The 25,197-nt window shown below is 42.5% G+C and overlaps 1 protein-coding gene across 3 annotated transcripts in view; it reads left to right on the top strand.

Moving 5' to 3' along the window:
- The window catches only part of UXS1 (UDP-glucuronate decarboxylase 1), a 119,087-nt gene that overhangs the window by 68,539 nt on the left and 25,351 nt on the right, over positions 1–25,197 (top strand). For all 3 annotated transcript variants that reach the window (XM_081100718.1, XM_081100716.1, XM_081100717.1), the window contains 3 exons: positions 6,887–6,947; positions 13,649–13,829; positions 24,109–24,213. In XM_081100718.1, the coding sequence (XP_080956844.1) occupies positions 13,697–13,829; positions 24,109–24,213 (238 nt within the window). In that variant the 5' untranslated portion in view covers positions 6,887–6,947; positions 13,649–13,696. The remainder of the gene's footprint in view (positions 1–6,886; positions 6,948–13,648; positions 13,830–24,108; positions 24,214–25,197) is intronic.

Below are 25,197 nucleotides of genomic sequence, written 5' to 3'. Positions count from 1 at the left end.
GTGTGTGTGTGTGTGTCGTAACAGTCTTTCAAGTTGGCTAGGAAATTAAGTTTGAATTCATTCTAAATCTCTACACTTTTACCCCTCTCACATTTTGTTTTTGATGTTACATTTTACATCTTTATTTTGTGTATTACTTAACGGTTACAGTGCTAGATATTTTTATGAATCTTCTCAGTTGACCTCATATTAGCTTTATTATTTTTTTTAATATATTTTATTGATTTTCCACAGAGAGGAAGGGAGAGAGATAGAGAGTTAGAAACATCGATGAGAGAGAAGCATCGATCAGCCGCCTCCTGCACATCTCCTACTGGGGATGTGCCCGCAACCCAGGCACATGCCCTTGACCGGAATCGAACCTGGGACCCTTCAGTCCACAGGCCGACGCTCTATCCACTGAGCCAAACCGGTTTCGGCTCATATTAGCTTTATAATATACTGTCTTCATAATATACTTTTATCAGAGATTTTTACTCTCTGTTCATGTTAGTGATTAGTGCCCTTTCTTTTCAGCTTAAAATTTGCATTTCTTGTAAGACCGGTTTGTTTTGATGACCTTTAGCTTTTGTTTGTTTGGAACCCTATCTCTCCGGTTCTGAATGGTAACGTTGCCAGGTAGTGTTTTCTTGATTAGAAGGGTATTTTTCCTCTCAGTGCTTTGAATTTATCATGTCATTCTCTTCTGGCCTACAAAGTTTTTGCTGAGAAATCTGCTAATAGTCTTATAGGAACTCCCTTACACTTAATACATTTCTTTTTCTCTTCCCACTTTTAAGATTTTCCTAACGTCATCAACTCTAGACATTTTATATGTCCTTTTGGTCTGTTTGGGTTCATTTTGTTTCAAATTCCCTGACTTTCTGGATCTGGTTGTGTGTTTGCTTCTCAAGTTTGGGGAAGTTTTCAGCCATTATTTCTTCAAATAACTTTTCTGACCCTTTCTCTTTTCTCCTACAGGGACCCTTATAATATGCATGTTATTTCACTTGTTATTTTCTTATAGGCCCCTTAAGTCATCTTCCATTTTTAATTTTTTTTTCTTTTTGCTGCTCTTTTGTGATGAGGTCTACTGCTCTGTCTTTCTAGATCACTGATTCTCTTTTTCCTGCTTCTTCTAATCTGCTGTTGTACCCCCTACTGTATTTTTCAGTTTAGTATTTTATTCTTCAGCTCTAGGACATCTGTTTGGTACTTATATTTTCTCTTTGTTGATGTTTGTGCTGTGTTCATAAATTTTTCTCCTGAGTTTTGTTAGCATCTTTATGATCATCACTTAAAAATCGAATCAGGTAAATTATTTACCTTTGTTTTATTATGTTTTCTTTCCTGGTGTTTTATTTGGAACACATTCCTTTGTTTCCTCATTTGCTTAACTCTCTGTTTGTTTCTGTGTGTTAGGTGAAACAGCTGTCTGTCTGCCAGTCCTGAAGGGTGGCCACAGGCAGGAGATGAACCTTATTGCTTAGCCTTTCCCTGACACTCGGTTGCCTCTTGAACCTGGTGATTGTCTAAGCATTCTGGTTTATTCTGGTTTATTCTTGGTCGGGGCTCGTTGAAGGGATGCCGAGACCTGTGGTGTTGCAGAGAGTGGGATCTCAGTCAGCTCCTGCTTTCAGGCTGATTGGAGTCTAGACCAGCCGTGGGCAAACTATGAAATGAATAAAACTAAAAAAAAAAAGAAAAAAGACCGTACCCTTTTATGTAATGATGTTTACTTTGAATTTATATTAGTTCACACAAACACTCCATCCATGCTTTTGTTCCGGCCCTCCGGTCCAGTTTAAGAACCCATTGTGGCCCTCGAGTCAAAAAGTTTGCCCAGCCCTGGTCTAGACCCTCAGGTAGCAGCTTTTACAGTATGCAAACATACACAGTCCTGTGGGACGGCAGTGGCAAACCCTGCCAACTTCCGGACCCACAGGAGTTATGGGTTTTCTCCTTGGCAATAGATGCAAAAATTCAGGGCTCAGACAAGTGTTTGAGCTCTTTTTTGGCAGGTCCTGGCAGCTGTAGCTAGTCCAGGGGAGAGCGCAAAGATGGCTTCCCTTGGCCCATGTTCTGTGAGGAACCCTTCCTTAGCCCCGGGGTGAGTCATCCACCGAAAGCCTGCCACTCAGGCTGAAGCTGAGGACCAGTAAATAGGCCTTTTTCAGAGGAAGACTTGGGTATTTCAGTCTGCTGGCTGTGCTGGGCCGTGGAGGGGTCATAGTTTGCCAAGAACTGTCTCTAATTGCTTCAGATCCACGGGGCCCAGGAACACAATTCATCCTGGCCACACGAGCCAGGTGTCTGGGGAGTTCCTTTGTGTGGGCTACTTGGGGCCACTTAACTTTGTTGGGGCTATCGGAGTGGTGCAGGTGCCAGGCATGCCCATTGGCGTTAGCAGGTTAGAGGCAGAGTGCAAAAATGGTGCTCACCAACACTATAAAGGTAGAGGGAGAATGCAAAAATGCCTCTCGCCAGCGCCTTTTCTTCATGGAGAGGAGAGAGCCTTAATTGTCTCCTGCACGAGCCTCGACCAGGGCCTGGAATCGAGCCTGCAACCCATATGCCCTTGACTGGAATTGAACCCGGGACCCTTTAGTCTGTGGCTGATACTCTATCCACTGAGCCAAACCAACTTGAGCCGCACAAGCCCTTTAAGAGTGAATCACTGTTACTTACATCCTGTGGCTCTCCTGGACACAAACCCTGTTGTGTTTCAAAGCCAAATGTTTTGGGGGCTCATATCTCCCAGGCAGAGTCCAAGGGTTGGGGTGCTTGATGTGGGGCATCAGGGAGAAACTCTGTATTTGTGAGCTCTCTCCTGGCCATGATTCACTATGCCTGGATGGGCTTTTTAGTGAGACCGAGTATTCTGCTTCTGCTACCATTTTATTCTTGTCCTGAAGGAGCTGTTCAGTTAGTTTTCAGAGCAAATTGTTCCATATGTAGCTGTAGTTTGTCCTGTTCCATGTGTAGCTGGGAGGAGGAGGTAAGTTCATATCTTCCTATGCAGACTCTTTGTGCTTTTTAAACTGGAAGGAGAAGCACAAGTGTGAGTATAATCTTAAGGAATTTACCAGTAACTTATGCTTCTTGGGCAGTCAGAATTACCTTTAAAATAGGTGCAAAGGTTAAGAATTTTCCTGTTGGCCCTGCCTTACTGGTTATTATAAAACTAGAGGCCCGATGCACGAAATTCATGCAAGAGCAGGCCTTCTTTTCCCTGGCTGCCGGCACCGGCTTCCCTCTGGCACCCAGGACCTGGGCTTCGCTCTGGCCTCCAGTAGGCACTGGGACCCAGGCTTCGCTCTGGCTCAGCTTCATCCATAAAAACATCCGGAATGATGTCCGGTCTAATTAGCATATTACCCTTTTATTATTATAGATACATGGTTCTGTTCTTCAGGTTGGTGAGTAAGTCAGGTGACAGATGAGCCTGAGTTAATGTTTTGGTGATAAAGTCAAGCACGAGCCTGACTTAGTGGTGGAAATCATTGGAACTTGGTCTGGTTGTATTTTTCCTGGCTCTGTTTTAGGAATGCTCAAACCACCATCTCAACACTAGCTGGATAAGAATGTATCTGGAAATAATGTTGTCTTAGTGTGCTTGTCACTTTGAGTAAAGTAACCCCCAAGAAATACTTTTGAAGGTCATGATTATATTTTTTTCAGGGAAAGAAATGGCACAGTGCTTTTCCAGAAGTACGAATACACAGCTCATGCGGGCCTTTCCTCTTCCTTACTTTGACTACATGCCACTTTAAAAATTCCATCTTCATATTGTTACATGGGGTTCGGGGCACAGAATCTCCCCCTTGTCGGTTCTTGCCCTACGAAGTTTGAAGAATAAACTCGCAGTGGACGTTTATTGGAAGCATATACAAACTTTGCTTGGGCAGTGGTCAGGGGATCCCCTGGGGAGGGGTCCCCAAATGGGAGAAACCTGCTCACTCTCTCTTATGGGGGAAAAATAATCAGTCCTTTTTGAGCCTCTTTGTTGCTGGGTTTATAAAGGCTGCAGCTCTTTGTCTCTTCACGACCCTTTCTCGTTGGACCCTTCCTTAGTGTATGGCCCTTGTGCTTTTTAATGGCTCATTCTTATGCAGAGTAGCAGTTTCAAAGCCCAGAGCCCTGCGTGCCCCCCTTCCTCTCCCCCTTATCTTGCAACATCCCTCTCTCCTCTGAATGTATGCTTCCCTTGTAACATTCCTCCATCCTCTGCAAAAGCGAGATGAGCATTCTGGCATCTTGGCGCTATCTCCTTCCCGTCACTCATGCATTCCTCTCCCAGGGACCCCCCCTCCCCCTTCCCTAAAACTGCCTTTTTGTCTCTAAAATTTCTTTCAGTATTGTTAAATGTTCTTTGAGTAGATAGCAAATAATGATACTTTAAACTCTAAGAAAAACTTCTTTACTGGCTATCCCATTAAATAATAATGTTGGAGTCTGAATGGCATAAAGTAATTACTAAATAATTAATTTGGGGATGTAAGAAAATGTTTATTATTTAATTCACTAGAGGCCCGGTGCACAAAATTTGTGCACGGGGGGTAGGGGTCCCTCAGCCCAGCCTGCACCCTCTCCAATCCAGGATCCCTCTCGCAATCCAGAACCACTGGCTCCTAACCGCTCACCTGCCTGCCTGCCTGTTGCCCCTAACTGCTTCCCTGCCGGCTTGATGGCCCTAACTGCTCTCCCCTCCTGGCCTGATGCCCCTAGCTGCCTAACTGCTCTGCCCTGCTGGCCTGCTGAGAGCTCTCTGCCGCAGCTCTGCCCCCATCCTGATTGGTTGTTATATGATGGCATCCAGGACAATTTGCATATTCCTCTATTATTAGTATAGATACTTCATTCTGTTGGTGGGATTTGGGATTGGGTCTGGAGTGGTGGACATGAGAAGACAAGGGGAATGTTGGCAGGTGTGAGGGTAGCACACACGCATTGCTGAGGTTGACTTTCCTGTCCTACACTTGTGTGACTGAGGAAGTATTTGCAGTAACAGAAAGTGTCGCTTCCCAGCGAAGGCGGCTATTGGCTCCCCCGCCTCCCAGCATGATTCCTCTGGCTGCAGGTGGAGCTGGCCCTGGTCCACACAGCAGCGCACTCACTATGGTGGGGTGTGCTAAAGACAACCGCTCCCCTATTGTGGTGATCACTTCATGGGGCATATAAATGTCCAACTACTATGTTGTACACCTGAAAGTAATATAGTATTGTATGTCCAGTGTAATTGAAAAATAAATTAAGAAAGGAAAAAGATGGCCCCTGCCTGTCAGAGCAGGAAGTGCTGAGATGCACAGAGCTAACCAGGGGGAGACTGAGTTTCTCACCATTCCCTCACACCTTCCCCCTGCCTGCCTCTGCTTTTGTAGTCTGCAAGGGGGACTTGACCTTTTGAGAATCTGGAAGCTCCTAACAGGAGAATGTCTAGATTGTAAAGGAAAGACCGCCTGCTCCACCCTCCAACCTAATGGGTCTTTCAGTGAGGAACACTTGCTTCAAGGCCCTCTTTCCAACGACCTGTCATATTCTGTTCTCTTCCACAACGATTGATGCATTCGGTATCCCTGCTGAGATGTGGAGGGCATGAAGACAGTGCCCCTGGCCCAGCAACTCTCCAAATAAGATAGTAACAACAAAGCCTGTTTCTTGGAATTTGTGTAAATAAATTTGTTAGGGTTTGGCCGGTGGTGAGGCCTGTGAAAGAATTCACACTAAAAGAAGAGATGCAGAGAGGAAGTTTATTATTATACTTTCCACAAACGGAAAAGCCCAAGTATTGCTAATCAACACAGGGCAAGAAACAAGAGTGGCTTCCCCTTGTAATCCTTGACTGTTGCTAAGCGACAAGGAAGGGAGGAGGATTTTGGGTGAAGTTGAGTTTGTCTGTCTATCAGGAGACAGTCCAGGCAGATGTCCTACTCCCCCCTGAGCCTGTAAAACATGCTTAGAGCAAAAGTTATGAGAAGTTCAAATAGGGCTTGTTCGAAGGGGTGGGAGGAAGGGAACTTTCTACTAACTAGAGACTACTTGGTAGGAATTATTCCTGAGTTGTAAAAAGAGTGGGGGGCAGGGTATGCAAGAATGTAGCCTTGAAAGTAGCTTATCTTGTCTTGCAGTTTGAACAGGAGCTAACAATCATGAGGTTTAATTACCAGGTGCTTCTCATACATTGTGGAAGGCCACAGCAAACACAAAGAAAGGCCTTTTTAAAGAAAGGTTATTTCAAATCTGTACTTAGCAACTCTCATTTGACATCTTATATATGATTTATGCTAACCTGCTCCTGAAATATTAGTGTGGGTCAGGACCCATGGCCCCATGGCCCCATTACCTGGGCCACGAGGCATTGGAAGATAAGAGGAGACCTAGTAGTTTTCTGTAGTAGGTTCCAAAGAGACTGTGAGGGACAGAAAGTCTGATGCCTAGTAGTTTGCCCACCAAGTGGGTGCTGGAATTGTGAACCTGCCCGGATCAGGAAAATCAGCTTTGCGGTCTTTTTTCACTCCCCTGAGGCTCATCTCCTGCATTGGGTCTACACTTTATGCAGCTGCTTTCCTCCTTCCAGGCCTTGATACAGCATGGTGACAATGCTGCCACCTTCCTTCTTTAGTGTTTAGCTTTGGCTGCTGGTAGTCTACACATTCTTCAATTTTCCCTTCTAGGAGTAGAATCTCAAGGCATACTCTTAACTTGATTCGAAACTAGGAGCAGATTAGCTATTTCTTGAATTCAAATTAGCTACTGATTGCTTGGTTCCTGCCCCACTACTTGGAGTAGCAAGAGAAGAACAAAAATAGTAAGTTCTAAAATCTGGCCTTTGCTTTGGTAATAAGCAGAGAAAATACTCATGTGAGATGTCTGACTTTTTCTTCTTTAATCTCTTTGTATTATACAGCTTCACCCAGAAATACCCACCTGTAAAATTTTTATCCGAAAAGGATCGTAAAAGAATTTTGGTAAGTTAGCATATCTGATTAATATCTGTAGTATTAAGGAATTTGTTTTCTAAATTGAGTTTTAATTCACACACCATAAAATTCACCCTTATGGGATATACAATTCAGTGGTTTACCATTCACAAAGTGTACTCACAAAGCTATAAACAGCACCGTGTTATAATTCTAGAATATTTTCATCACAACAAAAAGAAATTACTTCATGCTCATTAGCAGTCATTTTCCATACTTCTTCCCACCCCCCCACTCCTACCCCTAACTCCTGGCAACCACTAAAATCACTTTCTGTCTTTATGGCTTTTCCTGATTTGGACATTTCATATGAACAAAATGATGGAATATGTGGTCTTTAGTATCTAATTTCTTAAACTTAGAATAATTTTTCCAGGGTTCATCCATGCTGTAGCATGAATCAGTACTTCATTCCTGAGCAATATTCCACTGTATGGATGTGCCACATTCTGTTTGTTTATCAGTTGATGGCATTTGGGGTTTCTACTTTGAATAATGCTTCTTTGAACATAACGTGTACAAGTGTTGGTGAGGACATAGCTTTTCAGCTCTTTTCAGTATGAGTGGAATTGCTGGCTGTATCACTTTTTGAGGAAATGTGAAACTTTTCCAGAGTAGTGGTTTTTAAAACCTTTTCTGGTTCACAGACCATTTTAAGGGGGGCCGGGAGGCGGGGGGGGGGGGGCGGTGGGGGGGAGAGAAAGAGAAACATCGATGAGATACATTAAAGAGAGATACATTAACTGGTTGCCGCCTGCATGTGCCCTGACCAGGGAGCTGGGAGCGAACCCAAACCCAGGTACATGTCCTTGACAGAGAATCAAGCTCTGAGACCCTTCAGTGGGAGGGCTGGCGCTATGACCACTGAGCACACCAGCCAGGGCTCTTCAAGCATATTTGTGATGGTTGTTTTGAGGAACACAGGTAGTGTTTGTTGGCTGTGTGTCTTTCTGTACAGGTCACGTATTCCTGTTTCTTTGCAGAGCGCAAACTTTTGTATAAAATTGGACATTTTATGTAGTATATTGTAGCAAGTCTGGATACTGTTCCCCTCTCCCCGGGAGACTAGTTTTATTTTTGTTTGTTTAGTGACTTGGCTGGTCTGCTTTAGTGACATCTCTGTCCCCTGAATTGTGAGGCTCCGTGGATGCCCGTTGGAGAGCACAGACTTGGGCATGGACACACTCACCCTGGGATGACAGTGGTTCTAGCAGAGCTCTTGCTAGTATTGACCATCTTGTTCCCTGATGTCGCTGTTAAGCCGTCTGCCTTGTGTGGTGTCACACCAATTGTTAGGCCCCAGTAATTGCCAGTTGAGTGAACCGTTCTTTCAGTAATGCTTTGGGTTATAAACTGTTCCTCGTCTGGTCCATTAAATTCTTTGCAGAGGTGGATTTTGAGGCCAGTGCTTGAGGTTTGCTCTGACCGCAGGAGGGCTCTTAGATGGCTCTTCCTCTGGGTCTTCCTATTGAACTTGCTGGCTTGTGGTTTGGCTTGTCCTCACAGAGCTACCACCTCCTTTGTATTGCTGACCACCTCCATCTCCACTGTTTTGAGAGCACCCTCATGCTTGAACTTCCCTATACTTTCTTTCACGTAAAGTTGATTTGGGGGGCAGCTTTGTAGCTCTCTGTGTGTGTGACTGCCCCTGCCCTTGGGGAGACCTCAGCCACTGCTCTGGAGCTGGGAGTGAATAGCACTGCTCTTTACGGGCCAGGAGCTGGGCAGGTGCAGAGGCCCCATCTTCTCGCCTCTTTGCTCATAGGAATCTCCACCTGTGAGCAAACAGGGACAAGGCCACCAGTCTCATTGGTGACAGCCTCTGTGCCTGGGTGGAGCTGCTGCCCTGTGGGTGGAGGGAGGGAGCTCTTCACCACCTGGCTTGCTTGCCAGGAATTTAGCCTCTGTTGCTCACAGCTGGAGGAGATGAGAGGTGCTGGTGGCTGCCTTCCTGGTGAGATTCCATCTTTTGACTGGGAGCTCCATTTTTTTTTTGGCCACGCCCACCACTCTCCCACTGTGAACTGTGAGTGTGGAAGGTTGAAGGGGGGAGCGAGCCATGGCTTAAGTGTCAGACTCTTACTGAATTTTAATACATTTTCTTGCATAAATGTTTCTTCATTGGTTGTATACGCTTGTGATAATTTCTAGAGACTTTAAATAGTTGTTGTTTTTTTCAAATCCTTATCCGAGGATATGTTTATTGACTTTTTTAGAGAAAGGAAGGGGGAGAGAGAGAAAAATCAATGTGAGAGAGAAACATTGATTGGTTGGTCGCCTCTCTTATGTGCCCCAACCAGAGAATAAACCCAAAACTAGATAAGTGCCTTGACTGGGTCTCAAACCCACGACCTTTTAGTGCATGGGACAGTGCTCCAACCAAATGAGCCACCTGACCAGGGCTAATGGTTGTTCGTTTTTCAATTAATTTTCACCAGTTATGGTTGTTTTGTGGGGGAACAGGTCTACAGAGCACCTCACACTACCATTATGGAAAAATGTCTTATCTGTGACCTTAGTATAAAGGGTTAGTACACAAGGTGGTTTCTTATTTTTCCACCCATCATCTAGGGCAGTGATGGCGAACCTTCTGAGCTCGGCGTGTCAGCATTTTGAAAAACCCTAACTTAACTCTGGTGCTGTGTCACATATAGAAATTTTTTGATATTTGCAACCACAGTAAAACAAATATTTATATTTTTGATATTTATTTTATATATTTAAATGCCATTTAACAAAGAAAAATCAACCAGAAAAATGAGTTCGCATGTCACCTCTGACACACGTGTCATAGGTTCGCCATCACTGATCTAGGTTGTAGGAGTTTGTACCCCAAACACCAAAGTCACACTCCTGAATCAATATTTATTCTGTTTCCCCCACATAAATAGTTACAGAAGGTCTTTTGCCTTTAGATGGCTTACATAAATCTCACCCTGAGCAGATCTAAAGTCTATTTACTTATACACCCATCATCACATCAAAAATGTTTATGCATTTAAGTTCGAATTGAGGACTATATCAGCATCTTCAGCTGCAGAGGAAAGATAATTCTATTCTTTTTGTGTCACTGTGGTCAGAAAGTATGGTGCTCTGCACTAATTTATGATCCTGCACAGTCTTCAAAGGTTATTATTACTGTTTCCCTGTGGGATGCTCTGCCTGGCAATGCTGAGTATTACTGGATTTATTTCACTCTACGCATAACCACAATAAGTGGATTCAGTGTTTTCATTCATCTGCCACCTCATAGGTCAAGTCACTTTGGTGCCTGAGTCTGGCATACTGTTGTGAAATTTAAAAGCCTTGTCAGTAATTGTTGAAGCCACAGAACAAAGACAGGGTTTTGTTGGAGAAGTTTTTGCTGGTTTACCAAGCAGCATGACTTTGAATGCTGACCTTGAACTAGATCACTTTAGTTGCCAGTTAATTCCCGAAAAAGCAAGAACTACAAGCACATATAGATGAGCTCATAAACTGCAGAGCCATGCCAAGCTGTGTAAGAGTTCTATATCTCTTCTTCCCACTGTCTCCTGGCTATTAGATTAGCTCCTTGTTATTCAGGGGTACGCCTGGGCTTGGTGATCAGTCTTCCTGAGCGAGCTTCCTCAGAGGTATGCTTCCGCCAGCTTTGTTTCTATTTTAAATGCTTGCTTAATGGGCTGAACTTCATTAGGAAAGCCATTATAACCATCCACCTATGTCACATAAATCTTTTAGTATTTTAGATAGAAAGGCATTGTTCAAGAAAAAAAGTTCAAGTCCTTTTTAAGCAACACTAAGGTGCTTCCAGCAGTTTTATGTTCTTCCTAAAACTAGGGAAGTGTTGGAGTGATCGTGTATAATTTAATACACGATCTGCATTTCTGAGGTAGAGTTAGCATGGCACAGAACATCTTATTTAACAAACAGTTGCACATAGATATAGTTACAGTAGAAGTTGTTACATTTCCTTTAAAAAGGTGTAATTTTTCTCATTTAAAAACTGTGGAAAACATGAGAAATACAATCAAATAAAGGTAAAGTAAAATGAATTCTCACCTAGTGGTGAATCAATTTGGAGTTTTGTTATTTTTTCAGAAAATTCTCTGTAAAAATCTATACAGCACACTATAGGAGTGCTAAAGCTAAAACACAAACTGGACAGATGAACAGGTAGTGGGGAGTACATGGAATTAAGACTGTGGGCTTATATATCACTGGAGGCCCGGTGCACGAAATTTGTGCATGGGGCGGGGGGGCAGGGGCGGGGGGCGGGGTCAGGGATGGGGGGGAGTCCCTCGGCCCGGCCTGCACCCTCTCGCAATCTGGGACCGCTGGCTCCTAACTGCTTGCCTGCCTGATCATCTCTAACCACTCTGCCTGCCTGCCTCATCACCCCTAACCACTCGCCTGCCTGCCTGATAACCTCTAACCACTCTGCCTGCCTGCCTGATAGCCCCTAACTAATTGCCTCCCTGCCTGATCTTCCCTAACCACCTCTGCCTTGGCCCCCGCTGCAGCAGCTTTGTCCGGAAGGTCGTTTAGCTGTCTGGTCTAATTAGCATATTACACTTTTATTACTAGACATTATTAGTGATCGTGGATCTTGGTCAAAACCTCAGTTCCTCTGGATCCACCTCTAAACAGAGGGACTTAGAAAATGGTGCTCTCAGTAAAGAATGAGTATAGCTGATGGAAAGCTGTTGGAGTACCAGGATTTTCCAACCCTTCATACTCTAACCCATATTTGTGTTTCCATCAGAGCACATGTCAGTACCTAATCAGAGGTTGACACACGGTTCTTCTTAAGGCAGGCAGTACCCCTCCTGCTCTACCTTTTCCACCCAGAACAGCCAATTCTTTATCTGTGATAAACCTGGACATGTGTCATATTTTATTTGAACAGGACTTCATGGCAAACTAATTGTTCTAAAACTATAGACCTAGGTCTTTTTGTACTTTTTATTTTAGGTAAAAATAATTTTTTTCCCCTTCCTGTAAATTTTTTTCACTTTGGAAGGAGGGCATGAGATGGATGGAAGTTTTGATGGAGAGAAGGAGGAATGGGAAAGGAGGACAGGGAACAGTCCCATCATATGTCTGTTTTCAAGTTTATTTTTTTCACTGCCACCTCCCAGGAATGCAATATGCTGTGTCTAGCCCTTCAGTTACACCACTTCATTTGAATAAAGTCTTTTTATTAGTTAAAAAAATTTTAAATGTAACTTTTCCATTGTTATGGTGTAAGTTTTAGAACAGTTGTAGCTGCTCTCCCGTCCCCTACAGGCCCTCACAGGCACACCGTCTCTCTGTTTGCCTTCCTGCTCAGACAGTACTGGCCAGTGGAACTTGTGCGTTTAGAGCTTTGGTCTGCAAACAGCATCTATTATTCGTTAATTTGTTCTTATGAACCATTTGAAAGATACTAATTTTTCATGGGGTTCTTGAGTCCATTTTAAATACCATTTTTTTTTTTTTTGCTAGTTCCCAGATCTCTGCATTTTGCTAATCACTTAAAAAAAGAAGTAATTCTAAAACTTGGCAGGAGTCGTATTAGAACTACATAAGTGATGGTTAGCATCCCATTCATTATAAAACAAGAACCTTTTTTTGTGTTTTTTAAATCAAGATATATTTGACATACAACACTGTGTAAATTTAAGGCGTACAATATATTGACTTCACACATTTATATTGCGTTATGGCTGCCATTGTAGCATTAACTTAGACCTCTATCTTGTCACACAGTTGTCATTTCTTCTAGCGTTGGGAACAAATTAAGATATGGTCTCTTGCTAGCTTAGTGTTTATATGACAGTTCTCTTGTTTATAATCCCAGGACTTACTTACCTAATAGTTGCAAGTTTGTACCCTAAACTCGCCTGCCTGCCTGATAACCTCTAACCACGCTGCCTGCCTGCCTGATAGCCCCTAATTAATTGCCTCCCTGCCTGATCTTCCCTAACCACCTCTGCCTTGGCCCCCGCTGCGGCAGCTTTGTCCGGAAGGTCGTTTAGCTGTCTGGTCTAATTAGCATATTACACTTTTATTGTTATAGATTATTCGTGATCGTGGATCTTGGTCAAAACCTCAGTTCCAAAACCTCAATTTGTAATTGTCCAAACTTACATCCTAAACCACTAAACCACATCTCCTGTCCTCCCCTCCCTGGTAGCCACCACTGTGCTTTGACCTTTACGTTCCAAGCAGAGTGAAAGCAGTGTTGGTCTTTCTCTGCCTGGCTCACTCAGCAGGACGCCCTCCAGGTGCACCCATGGCTCCACGAGGCCAGGAGTTCCCTTCCCTTGGGCTGGATATTCTACTGCACGTACATCACACCACGGGCATCTTTGTGTGTTCCTCCACCCACTGAAACTTAGGTCTACATCTAGGCTGTCTGGAATAATGCTTCCCTTTTAAGAATGTAAAATTTTCTGTCAAAGATGACATTTTGAAGCTTGTAATTACTGCTTTTCTGACTTATTTGCTGGGTGGTAGTTGCAGTTTTCACTGTTTGGGAGCTGACTGATGGTGTGACTTCTTGCCCTGGAGTGAGCAGTAAGGATGCTGCTGTAAAGCCTTTGCCACCCTCCTTTCTCCCCTGGTCCTGAGGACGTCTCAGTTGTGGCTGCCCCAGAAATACGTCTTCTTGACGTTAATTGTCCCCGTTCTCTTGTGCTTTCTCTGGGATGTCCCACACGCTGCAGATAACTGGAGGAGCGGGCTTTGTGGGCTCCCATCTCACCGACAAGCTCATGATGGACGGCCATGAAGTGACTGTGGTGGACAACTTCTTCACTGGCAGGAAGAGAAACGTGGAGCACTGGATCGGCCACGAGAACTTCGAGCTGATCAACCACGATGTGGTGGAGCCCCTCTACATTGAAGGTGAGTGCCACCGTGCCCTGTTGTCATCAGAGCCTGGTGGGTGCGCTGTCCGACTCCGCCCTGTCTGGTTTGTGTTGCATTTTGTGCTTGATTGGTCGTCCCATGCACAAGACACCAGTCTAGTTCCTGTGATAAAGAATGGTTATGACAGAGCAAGTCTGTCAGGTCTGACTTCACTTTTACATAGTCCCCTGGTTTTGAACTTCATGGCCTATAGAAGTGGGGCTTGTGTCATACACATCTGTCCCTATTGTCTAACAGGTCTGATGCCTACCCACCCATGAGAACTTACTTCTAGCTTTCTATGGGAAGGTAGATGACCTAGAATGCTGAATTCATAATGAAATTTCACACATAAAAGTCTAAAGCTGACTGATAATTTGAACACTTCTAGGAATTATGGTGTGGGAGCTACAGTGGGTTGGATGGTGACCTCCCCAAAAGATATATTCACATTTCTTATTTTTTTTATCCTCACCCAAGGATATGTTCTTATTGATTTTTAGAGACAGAGGAAGGGAGGGAGGGACGGTGGGTGAAAGAGAGAAAAACATAGATATGAGAAGGAACATCGATTGGTTGCTTCCAGTACTCCCCCTGACAGGAGTCAAATCTGCATACCTTTTTGGCGAAAGTAGGTTAATAATAGTAAATAAATAAGACAATAAAAAATAATAATACAAGAATAATATTTTTTTTCATACTTACTCACCCCTGAATGTGGAAAAAGAGTTGTGCTATGGCCTGCCCGAAGTTCCAGGGCTGTTAAGCAACTGAGCCAGAATCCAGTCTTGGGTTGACTCCAAAGCTTGTAAAGATATGCTCCTTCTCCTGCATGCATAGTGTAGCCTTCTGCTTTTCCCATATCAAATCCCAAGCATTTTCCCATGTTGGTAGAAAGTATCTTGAGCCATTTTAATTGCTCAACAGTGTTATTATATGGCTATACCATGGTTTATTTGTAATTGTATCCTTATTTTAATTTCTCCAGGGTTTTATAAATATGTGTCTGAATTTTATTTCCTCAATAAAGAATCTATATATGAACTGTGCCGAATACTAATGTCTTCTTTGTCATTTGGTAATGTCCATTTCACTAATACATTAGTAATAGCATTATCTTAAAAAAAATATTAACAAAAATAATTTGATAGAAAAATCCATGGCTTGATGTACATTTTTTTTGGTTACTAAAAAGATTAGACTTTCTTACATGTTAATTCATACAAGAAATCTATATCTCTTTTGCCTTTTTTAAAAATTTTGCTTTTAGTTTGACACTGTCTTGCACTAGAGATTGAGAGGCATAGCAGATCTACCTAACACATAGTTACAAACCCAAACAGGCACCCAAAATGAAAGAACAAAAGAATTCTCCTGAAGAAGGGATAAATAAGATGGAGATGAGAAATTTATATTATATAGAGTCAGAATAATAATGGTAAAGATGCTCAACAGCATGAGAGAATATATAGTAACTATGAAAACAGAAATACAGAATGACATAGCACAAATAAAGAACATATTGGAAAGAATACACAGCAGATTAGGAGAAGATGAGGATCGGATCAGTGAATTGGAAGACAGGGTAGAAAAAAAATCACTCAAATCAGAGAACCAAAAAAAAAAAAAAACCCACACAAAAACACAGGAGGACCACTTAAGGGAGCCGTGGGACAACATGGAACGTAACAATAGACGAATAACAGGTGTTCTGGAAGAGGCAGAAAGGGAAGAAGGGATAGAGAATGTGTTTGAAGACATAATGGCAGAAAACTTCCCTAACCTGGTGAAGGAAAGAGTCACACAAGTTCAGGAGATGGAGAGAGTCCCAAGCAAGAAGAACCCAGACAGGCCCACACCCAGACATATCACAATTAAAATGCCAAACATTAAAGACAAAGAGAGAATCTTAAAGGCAACAAGAGAAAAACAAACTGTTAACCTGCAAAGGAGCTCTCATAAATCCATCATCTGATTTGTCATCAGAAATTCTACATGCCAGAAGGGAGTGGAATGAAGTACTAATCCAGCAAAGCTATCAATCAAAGTAAACATTGATATAAAGAGCTTCCCATACAAAAAGAAAATGGCTAAGGGAGTTCATCACCGCCAAGCAAGCATTACAAGAAATGCTGAAGAGACTGCTGTAATAAGAAGGAGAGAGAGAAACCTAGCCATAAAAAATTAAAATGGCAATAAATAAGTACCTATCAATAATAACCTTAAATGTATATGGATTGAATGCTCCAATAAAAAGGCATAGGGTAGCTGAATGGTTATGAAAACATGACCCAACTATATGCTGTCTACAAGAGACCCACCTCAGAACAAAAGACACACACAGGATGAGAGTGAAGGGTAATGAAAACAAATTTTCCATGCAAATGGAAAAGAAAAAAGCTGGAGTAGCAATACTCATATTAAACAAAATAGACTTCAAAATGAAGGCCATCACAAGAGACAGCATGGGTCACTACATAATACTAAAGGGATCGATCCAACAAGAGGATATAACGCTGGTAAACATATATGCACCCAATATAGGAGCCCCTAAATATGTTTTAAAACTTCTAGAGAACTTTAAGGGAGAGATTGACAACAATACAATCATAGTAGGGGACTTTTGCCGGGAGCCAATTCCAGTATGTCAGCAAGGGCTGAATCATCTGGAGTAGCAAGGGCATTTCCCCAAACCTGAATCGGATGCATTAAAATGATTGCTTGCTTCCAGACAGCTCAGGGCATCTTAATCTACATGTTGTTGCCTCCTACTGGCCAAATACCTAAACAGCTGGAGGCATTTCCTCAGATCTGACAATGGACTATGTATACGAAACCCTACCACTTGGAAGTGTCTATCTCTGCCTTGCTACAGGACAATTTGTGTTAATAAAAAGAATGGGGTCTTGAGACGAGGAGATCTTAGTTTCTTTAGCTAGGCTCCTCTGACCCCCAAATGCCTTTCAAAATTATGCTTCGTCTCTGGACTCTTCATTAAGTTACACACAGCCCCTTCTCCAGATTGCTGAACCCTTCTAGATGCTGGAACAAGAACCCCGGCAGACTTTAACACCCTGCTGACTTCACTGGATCTTCCAAACAAAATATTAACAAGGAAACAGTGACTATAAAGGACATACTGGACCAGATGGATTTAATTGACATTCATAGAACACTTCACTCCAAAGCTTCAGATTATACACCCTTAAGTGCACATGGGTCATTCGCAAAAATAGACCTCATGTTAGGATACAAAACAAGTCTCCACAAGTTCAAGAAGATTGAAATCATGTCAAGCATCTTCTTAGATCACAGTGGAATGAAATTAGAAATCAACTATAGTAAAAACACCCCAAAACATTCAAATACATGGAGGCTAAATAGCATGTTATTAAACAATGAATGGGTTACCAATGAGATCAAGAAAGAAAGAAAAAAGTTTCTGGAAACAAATGCAAATGAACACACAACAACCCAAATCTCTGGGACACAGCAAAAGCAGTCCTGAGAGGGAAGTTCATAGCACTGTAGATCTACCTCAAAAAACAAGAAAAATTAATAATAAATTACTTAACCCTACAACTTAAAGAGAACAACAAGAAAAGCCCCGAGTAAGTAGAAGGAAGGAAATAATAAAGATTAGAACAGAAGTTAATGACATAGAGACTAAAAAAACAATTCAAAAAATCAATGAAACCAAGAGCTGGTTCTTTGAAAGGATAAACAAAATTGATAAGGCATTAGCCAAACTCATCAAGAAACAAAAAGAGAGGACCCAAATAAATAAAATCAGAAACGAAAGTGGAAAAGTACCCACTGACACCACAGAAAGCTGGACAGTGTGGATGAAACGGAAAAATTCCTAGAAAAATACAATATATGTTACAAGATCTGTATATTTCACCATATGCCCACGATCCCAAGTCAAAACTCTGTCACCATATGTTAGAACCTCCATCTTCCCTCCCACTTCGCTCTGGGAACCACCACAGTGCCGTCTGTGTTCATAAATTTCAGTTTTATGTTCCGCATGTGAGTGAAATCATATATTTCTTAGGCTTTTCTGTCTAAGCATAGTGATCTCAAGGTCCATTCACATTGCGGATGGCACTATTTTGTCCTTTCTTATGGCTGAAGAGTATTCCATTGTGTATAGGCACCACATCTTTTTTATCCAGTCCTCTACTGTGGGACATATTGTTTGTTCCCATGTCTTGGCACGGTGAATAATGTTGCAGTAAACATATATGTATATATATCTTTGCAAGTACATGATTTCGCAGTTTTCGGGTATGTACCCAGGAGTGGGATTGCTGGGTCATATGGTAGCTCTATTCTTAATATTTTGAGGAATCGCCAGATTGCTTTCCATAGTGGTTGTACCATCTACATTCCCACCAGCAGTGAACGAGGGTTCCCTTTTCCCACAACCTCTCCAACACTTGTTATTGCTTGTCTTGTTGATAATGGCCACTCTAACAGGTGTGAGGTGGTATCTCATTGTAGTTTTGATTTGCATTTCCCTGATTGTCCATAAGGTTGAACATCTTATCATGTATCTATTGGCTGTTTGTATGTCTTCTTGGGAGAGGTGTGTTTTCAGGTCCTCTGCCCACCTTTTGATTGGATTGTTTGTTTGATGGTGAGTTTTATGAGTTCTTTGTATATTTTGGAAATTAAGCCTTTGTTGGAACTACTGTTTGCAAATATCATCCCCCAATTGGTTGGCTGCCTGTTCGTTTTGTTGTTCATTTATTGTGCTGTGCAAAAGCTTTTTAGTTTGATATAGTCCCATTCATTTGTTTTTTTGCCTTTACTTCACTTGCTTTTGGGGTCAGGTTTATAAAATGTTCTCTATGACCCATGGCCATAAGTTTGGTACTTGTTTTTCTTTTTCTATGCAGCTATTTTTCGGGTCTTATGTTTAGGTCTTTGATCCATTTTGAGTTAATATTTATAACTGGAGACAAACTGTAATCCAGTTTCATTCATTTGCATATGGCTTTCCAATTATCCCAGCACCATTTATTGAAGAGATTATCTTTACTCCAATGTGCTGTGTTTCTGGCTCCTTTGTAGAAAATTATCTGTCCGTATACATCTGGTTTTGTAGCTGGGCTCTCTATTCTGTCTCATTGATCTGTGTGTCTGTTTCTCTGTCAATACCATGCTGTTTTGATGATTGCAGCTCTGTAGAATAATTTGAAGTCAGGTAGTGTGATATCTCCAGCTTCTTTCTTTCTTCTCAGTATTGCTTTGGCCATTCGGGGTCTTTTGTGGTACAAATCTGATGATTTTTTTGTTCTATTTCTTTAAAAAATGACATTGGGATTTTGATGGGGATTGCATTAAATCTTACATTGCTTTGGGTAATATGGCCATTTTAACTATGTTGATTCTTTCAACCCATGAACACGGGATATTTTTCCATTTCTGATAATTAGTGCAAATGTATTTTTCTTATGATTTTCTTAATAGCATTTTCTTTTTTCAAGCTTACTATATTATAAGAATAGAGTATATGCCCTGACTAGATGGCTCAGTTTGTTGGAGTGTCATCCTGTACACAAAAGATTGAAGGTTTGATTCCAGTCAGAGCACATATCTAGGTTGTGGGTTCGATCCCCAGTCAGGTAGTGTATAGGAGGCAACTAATTAATGTCTCCCTCTCACACTGATGTTTCTCTCTTTCCCTTCCTATGTCTCAAAAAATCGATAAAAACATATTGTCAGATGTTTTTTTAAAACAAAGAACATAGTATATACTGTGTTTTTTTTTTCATTTTATTTTTTATTATATGGTCGTTTTTTAATAATCCAATCTTGAGTTGTTAAAATGTGGTTTTAAAATGAGAGGAAAAATATTTTCTGCATGGTCACTGTATTTATTGAATAATTGCTGAATGTCCCTATGTTCTTTTCAGTTATTCATTCTTTTATTCAATAGATATTGAAGAACTATCTTCATTTTTAATGATATTAGCCTAATATGGAGGCTGACATGCTTGGAAAGTGAAATAAAAGGAGAGAGTTTGATAACCAAAGGAGAGATCAGTAATAAGGCTCTTACAAGTCAGTGAAAGAGTGTATGAGTACGTGCCAGAATGAGTGCAGTTTGTTCAAGGAGGGAACAATAAGTAGTCAGAAAATCTTCTTGCCTGCTAATATGATTTAATACACTAACATGTTAATTATGTTAGAAAATTCATTTTAGAAATAACAGTTAATGTAATTTCTTAAAGTAGAATACAGAATTCAAAGTTGGGAAAGAAAAATCCTAAATGTAGTTAGATCTCATTCTATGCATGAAAAAAGCCCGAGACATGCTGTTTTACATCTGGCAAACATCCTAATTTCTTCTTGTTTAAAAACCATTTGATTTCCATTGCTAACTTGCATCTTTCCCATTTTATTTCATCTTCACCTGAGGATATGTTTTCCATTGATTTTCAGAGAGAGTGGAAAGGAGGGGAGAGGGGGAAAGAGAGAGGGGGGGGAGAGAGAGAGATGAGAGAGAGACACATTGATCAGTTGCCACTAGCATGGGCCCCCACCAGATTGAGGGTCAAACCTGCAACCCAGGTACATACCCTTGACTGGCATAGAACCCGAGACTCTTTAGTGCCCAGGCCAATGCTCCAACCACTGAGCCACGCCAGACAGGGCTTTCTCGTTGTTTTATATCCAGGTGTAGGTAGTACAGAATTGGCATTAGAACTTAGATCTCCGGATTCCAAGTCCACTGCCAATAGCACTCTATTTGGTTGCATTTTGCACACCAGAATTCTTGTTTTGTCTATACTGGGTTTTTAAAATAATCTTTAATTTTCCAGTCATAGTTGACATACAATATCATATTAGTTACAGGTATATACCCCAGAGATTAGACATTTCATAACTAAGTGATCATCGTACTAAATCTCACATCCATCTGAAACCATGCATAATTATTAACTATATTTCCTCTGCTGTGCTATATGTCTCTGTGACTATTTTATAACTACCAATTCTTCACCTGAAATTAAACTAGAAATTAATAATAAAGATAGTTGGAAAACCAAAACATATTTGGAGATTAAACAACATAACACATGTGTCAAAGAAGAAATCTCAAGAGAACTTTAAAAGTATTTTGAACTAAATTAAAGAATTAGGTTTCTTATTTGCTTTTTGTTCTTAGCTACTTATCAACTCAGAAAAACTGATGGGAGTTGGACAGCAGTCATAGGAGTTTCCTCATACTGAATTAGATTCCTTCAGTGCATTTATATATTGACAGACTGAAAACAATTTTAAAAGGTTTATGTGTTTTTAGGTTTTTTTTGAAGAAAAAGTATCCTTTCAACACCAGGGGTTCTATTTTTAAGTTAACTCAGTGGTTTTTAATCATCCATATTATAAATGCCCAGAGTCTTCTTACCTGGAGCGTCCAGGTCAGGGTGCCAGGAGCCCATGCATTCAGTGCTTCCATGGGTAATGACAGAGCAGGGGTTGATGGGGGATCTCAAACAATCTGCAGTGGCGCGGGAGCCTGATTTTGACCCCTTATATTCTCAGGGTTGAGAAAGGGAGGAGAACAAATACATAAACTAAAACCATTCATTTTATACTTCAGCTTTGCTAATAAGTGTTTTACCCATTTTCACTAACACTTGTTTTCATCTGCATTCGTCATTCATAAGTATCTTTGTTTTTTACCATCTTGACCTTTTTTTTTTATTGATTTGAGAGAGGGGAGGGAGAGAGAGGGAGAAACATTGATTTGTTGTTCCACTTATTTATTCATTCATTGGTTGAGTCTTGTATGTGCCCTGGCGGAGATCAAACTGCACCCTTGGTGTATGGCAGGGGTGGGGAACGTCTGATCCCTATATGATCTGTGAAATTATTTGGTCTGGCTCTGCTAAGGCATTAGGGGTGAGTTAATTAAACTTAATTTTTGCAGGCTAATTTTTAAGTCGATAACGGCCCTTGGCAGGAAAAAGGTTCCCCAGCCCTGGTGTGTGGGAACAATGCTCTAACCAACTCAGGAACCTGGCCAGGGTCCCATGTTAACCATTTTCTAAGTGTACAGTTCAGTAGTGTTAAGTGTATTCACATTGTTGTAAAACAGATCTCCAGAACTTTCTCACCTTGTTAAACTGAAACTATCCCCATTGAACAATAACACCTCTCTCCCACCCCCCAAACTAGCCCCTGGTAATCGCCATTCTGCTCTCTGACTCTATGAACTTGTCCACTCTAGGAACCTCATCATATAGGTGGATTCCTATGGTGTTTGTCTTCTTGTGACTGGCTTATTTTATTATGAGTAATGTCCTCTATCCACTGAGCCAAACCCGCTAGGGCCCTTTCTCCTTTCTCCATTGAGTGACTTGGCACCCTTGTTGAGGATCATTTGACCATATACAAAAAAGATTTGTTTGGGGCTCTTTATTCCATTGGTGTATATGTCTGTCTATTTGCGAGCGCCCCACCATTTTGATTACTGTTGCTTTGTAATATGTTTTGAAATCAGGAAGTGTGAATCCGAATAATCTTGGCAAACAAAGAAGCCTCACAAGTGTCCAGGAGATGGGGTCCACAGTCTTTTGCATGCTGTTCTTGCCTCCCTCCACACACAGTTCTGGTAGAGGAAAAAAGTTACTGGCTATTCTGGGAACCTGTGCAGTGCCTGGAATTTCCTCCCACAGATACTGTCCCTGGAACCATCCAGCACCCCCTTCCCCTGGACTTGTTGGCTCTTGTGTACGCAGTCTCAGAAACCTTCTCTCTCAGGCTCGAAAGACTGATAATTGGGGTGAATTAAGTGGGGACCAAGCTCACAACCTGGAGCCGCCACTTCTGCTCCTGTCTGAGGATGAGGAATTCTCATCTGACTCTCCCTCCGAGCTTGGGGAGCGTGTCAGGAAACAGCCCCAGATCCTTCCAGGTGCTGCAGTGATTCCCACACCTTCCTGGAGCTGACAAGAGAGATTTTCAGGGGACGCTTGGTGTGTGGGTGTGGGTGGGAGCTTGGGTACTCTTGGGTGGCAGGGATTTTTTGAGAAAGTTAAAGCAGTATTCATCATGGGGACTGTTTTTCGAGTTTGTCCGTCATCTCTGACCCCTAGCCCCTGTGTGCTGTTCCCTGCAAGGAGGGCCCTGGTCCCTGCTTGGGAAGAGGGTGGGAGGCCAGGGGTCGGGGGAGTCCCGAGGGGCAGTCATGGAGGAATTGCTGCCAGTGCCCTTGCCTGGGGCTCAGGCTGTGAGCAAGGGAGGCCTCCTGTGCAGCGGGGTTTCGGGTCCCCCATTCCTTGGCTCTCCTATGATGGTGCTTGTTTTCTTCGACCTCGAGCTACAGTGGCCCAGACCGTCTGCCTGGAGGGATGGCTTTCCTCCCACGGGCTTGTTCCTCACTCTCCTTTCACAGGAGACCTTGTGCCCAAGGGCCTCTCTATTGTGTGGCAGGAGTTACTGACCCTGGAGAGCGAGGGTTTGGGGTGATGTTGAAGTGATGCCTATGCATGAGAGGAGGTGGGGTGGAGTCAGAATTGTTGTGCCATTTGTGGCTTTATAACCTCCTCCTGTGTACTGGATGCGTAGGAGCAAAATGAAAGGTTGTTTTCTTGCAAACGTTTGAGCCTTTGCTTTTATGCCAGGTTTGCTTTACCGATTAAAAATGTTTACTTTAAGTCAGCAATTTTCAACTGTGTGCCGCAACAGTTTTTAGAACGTGCGATACCTGAGCATTTAGTCTGGGGCACTGACCTCTTTTCCCTGAGATTGTCGCATAAATGACACAACCAGCCAATGATAGGCAATACATGTGAATGAGTCTAAATTGTACCTATTCCTTTTGTCAGATTGGCAGAAAAAATACACTTTTTGGTGTGCTGCAGAATTTTAGTGATTTTTGTGTACCCGTGGGATGAAAAAAGCTTGAGAATCGCTGCTTTAGGTATTTGTGCTTAATTCTGGGCCTCCGTCTTCTAATTGGACTGCTTTACTGGGGAGGTCTTCTCAGGAAACAGCCAGCTCGGCACTCAGATTGACCCTGATCTGAGGAGAAACGTCCACATCATTGGCCCAGCCATGTTTTCGTTCCAGATAATTAGACTTTCAGTTTTTGTTTAAAGTTCTCCTAAAGGCAAATTAGTTTCTATGGAGAATAATAAAATAAGTAACATTTTGGTAAAGTTACACAAACACCTTTATTAATCAGTGTCTACTCAGGCATTCATAATTTTTTAGTGTTCTCCTTGGAAATGACATACTTCCGTTTTGTCTCCTGCAGTTGACCAGATATACCATCTGGCCTCTCCAGCCTCTCCTCCAAACTACATGTACAACCCCATCAAGACGCTGAAGACCAACACGATCGGGACGTTAAACATGCTGGGTGAGTTGCCCTTCCTTGTTTTGCAGCTGTTGTTGGGAATACTGTAGACAGCCCACGTGCAGGCCTTTGTGCTGTGGAGCGTGATCCTGCTCTTGACATCCTCTCTCACCCGCCGCCTGGGCTATTTCACTGAGACTTCATTTGGCATCAGAATTGGTCGTGGGGAGATGGTCATTGTAGTAACTAACCAGTCTGTGTTGTCCCAGTTCAGTCCCCTGGGAATACCACCTGTGCTTCTGGTGAGGACCCAGCCTCCCTCCACTGTCCCCTCTGACTCACAGTGTGGTGCCTCCCTGCTGGAAAGGGCACTGGTGGCTCTGCTCCAAGATTAGGTTGGAGAGGATGACACAGACACACACACACAGCACACACCCCATAGACACACACAGACACATACAGCACACACACACACCACAGACACACACAGCACACACATAGATACACCCCCACAGATACACATACACTGGATGCACACCACACAGACAGGGAAACACACACACACACACACGTTTCAGGAGCGCTTCTGGAGGGCGTGGGAGGACAACTGTCCTTACGGGGCTGTGGAAACCTAGTCCTGGCTCCAGACAGAACTGCAGGGCTCACTTAGGAGAGTGAGATGAGAGGAAGCCCTTAAAGGGCTGCATGAGTGTATTTCCACACGACGTGAGTGATGGGCACATGTCCATGCCTGAGATGGGAGGCAGGGGTAAGCTGGGCACAGATGCCCATTACACTAGGGGTTTTGATTAGTTACAAACTGGAAAAAAGGGACCACTTTTTGAAATGTCAAGTAAAAACAGGTTTAGTTATAGGACATCTGAAGCAGGTTCTATAAATGGGTTTGGGAAGCTAGCACTCAATTTGAATTTGACTGAAGCCTCAGACAAGGGTCTGAAGAGGCAGCTGGAGGTTGGTTTCAAGGCTCGTGGACGACACGGGAGTTGAGCTCTGTGGGAAGTGAAAGGGCATTTGTCTTCCTCTGTG

The sequence above is a fragment of the Myotis nattereri genome (genome assembly GCF_964212035.1).
Source record: "Myotis nattereri genome assembly, chromosome: 10".
Taxonomy (NCBI): Eukaryota; Metazoa; Chordata; class Mammalia; order Chiroptera; family Vespertilionidae; genus Myotis; species Myotis nattereri.
This window is presented reverse-complemented; position numbering and strand designations above follow the sequence as displayed.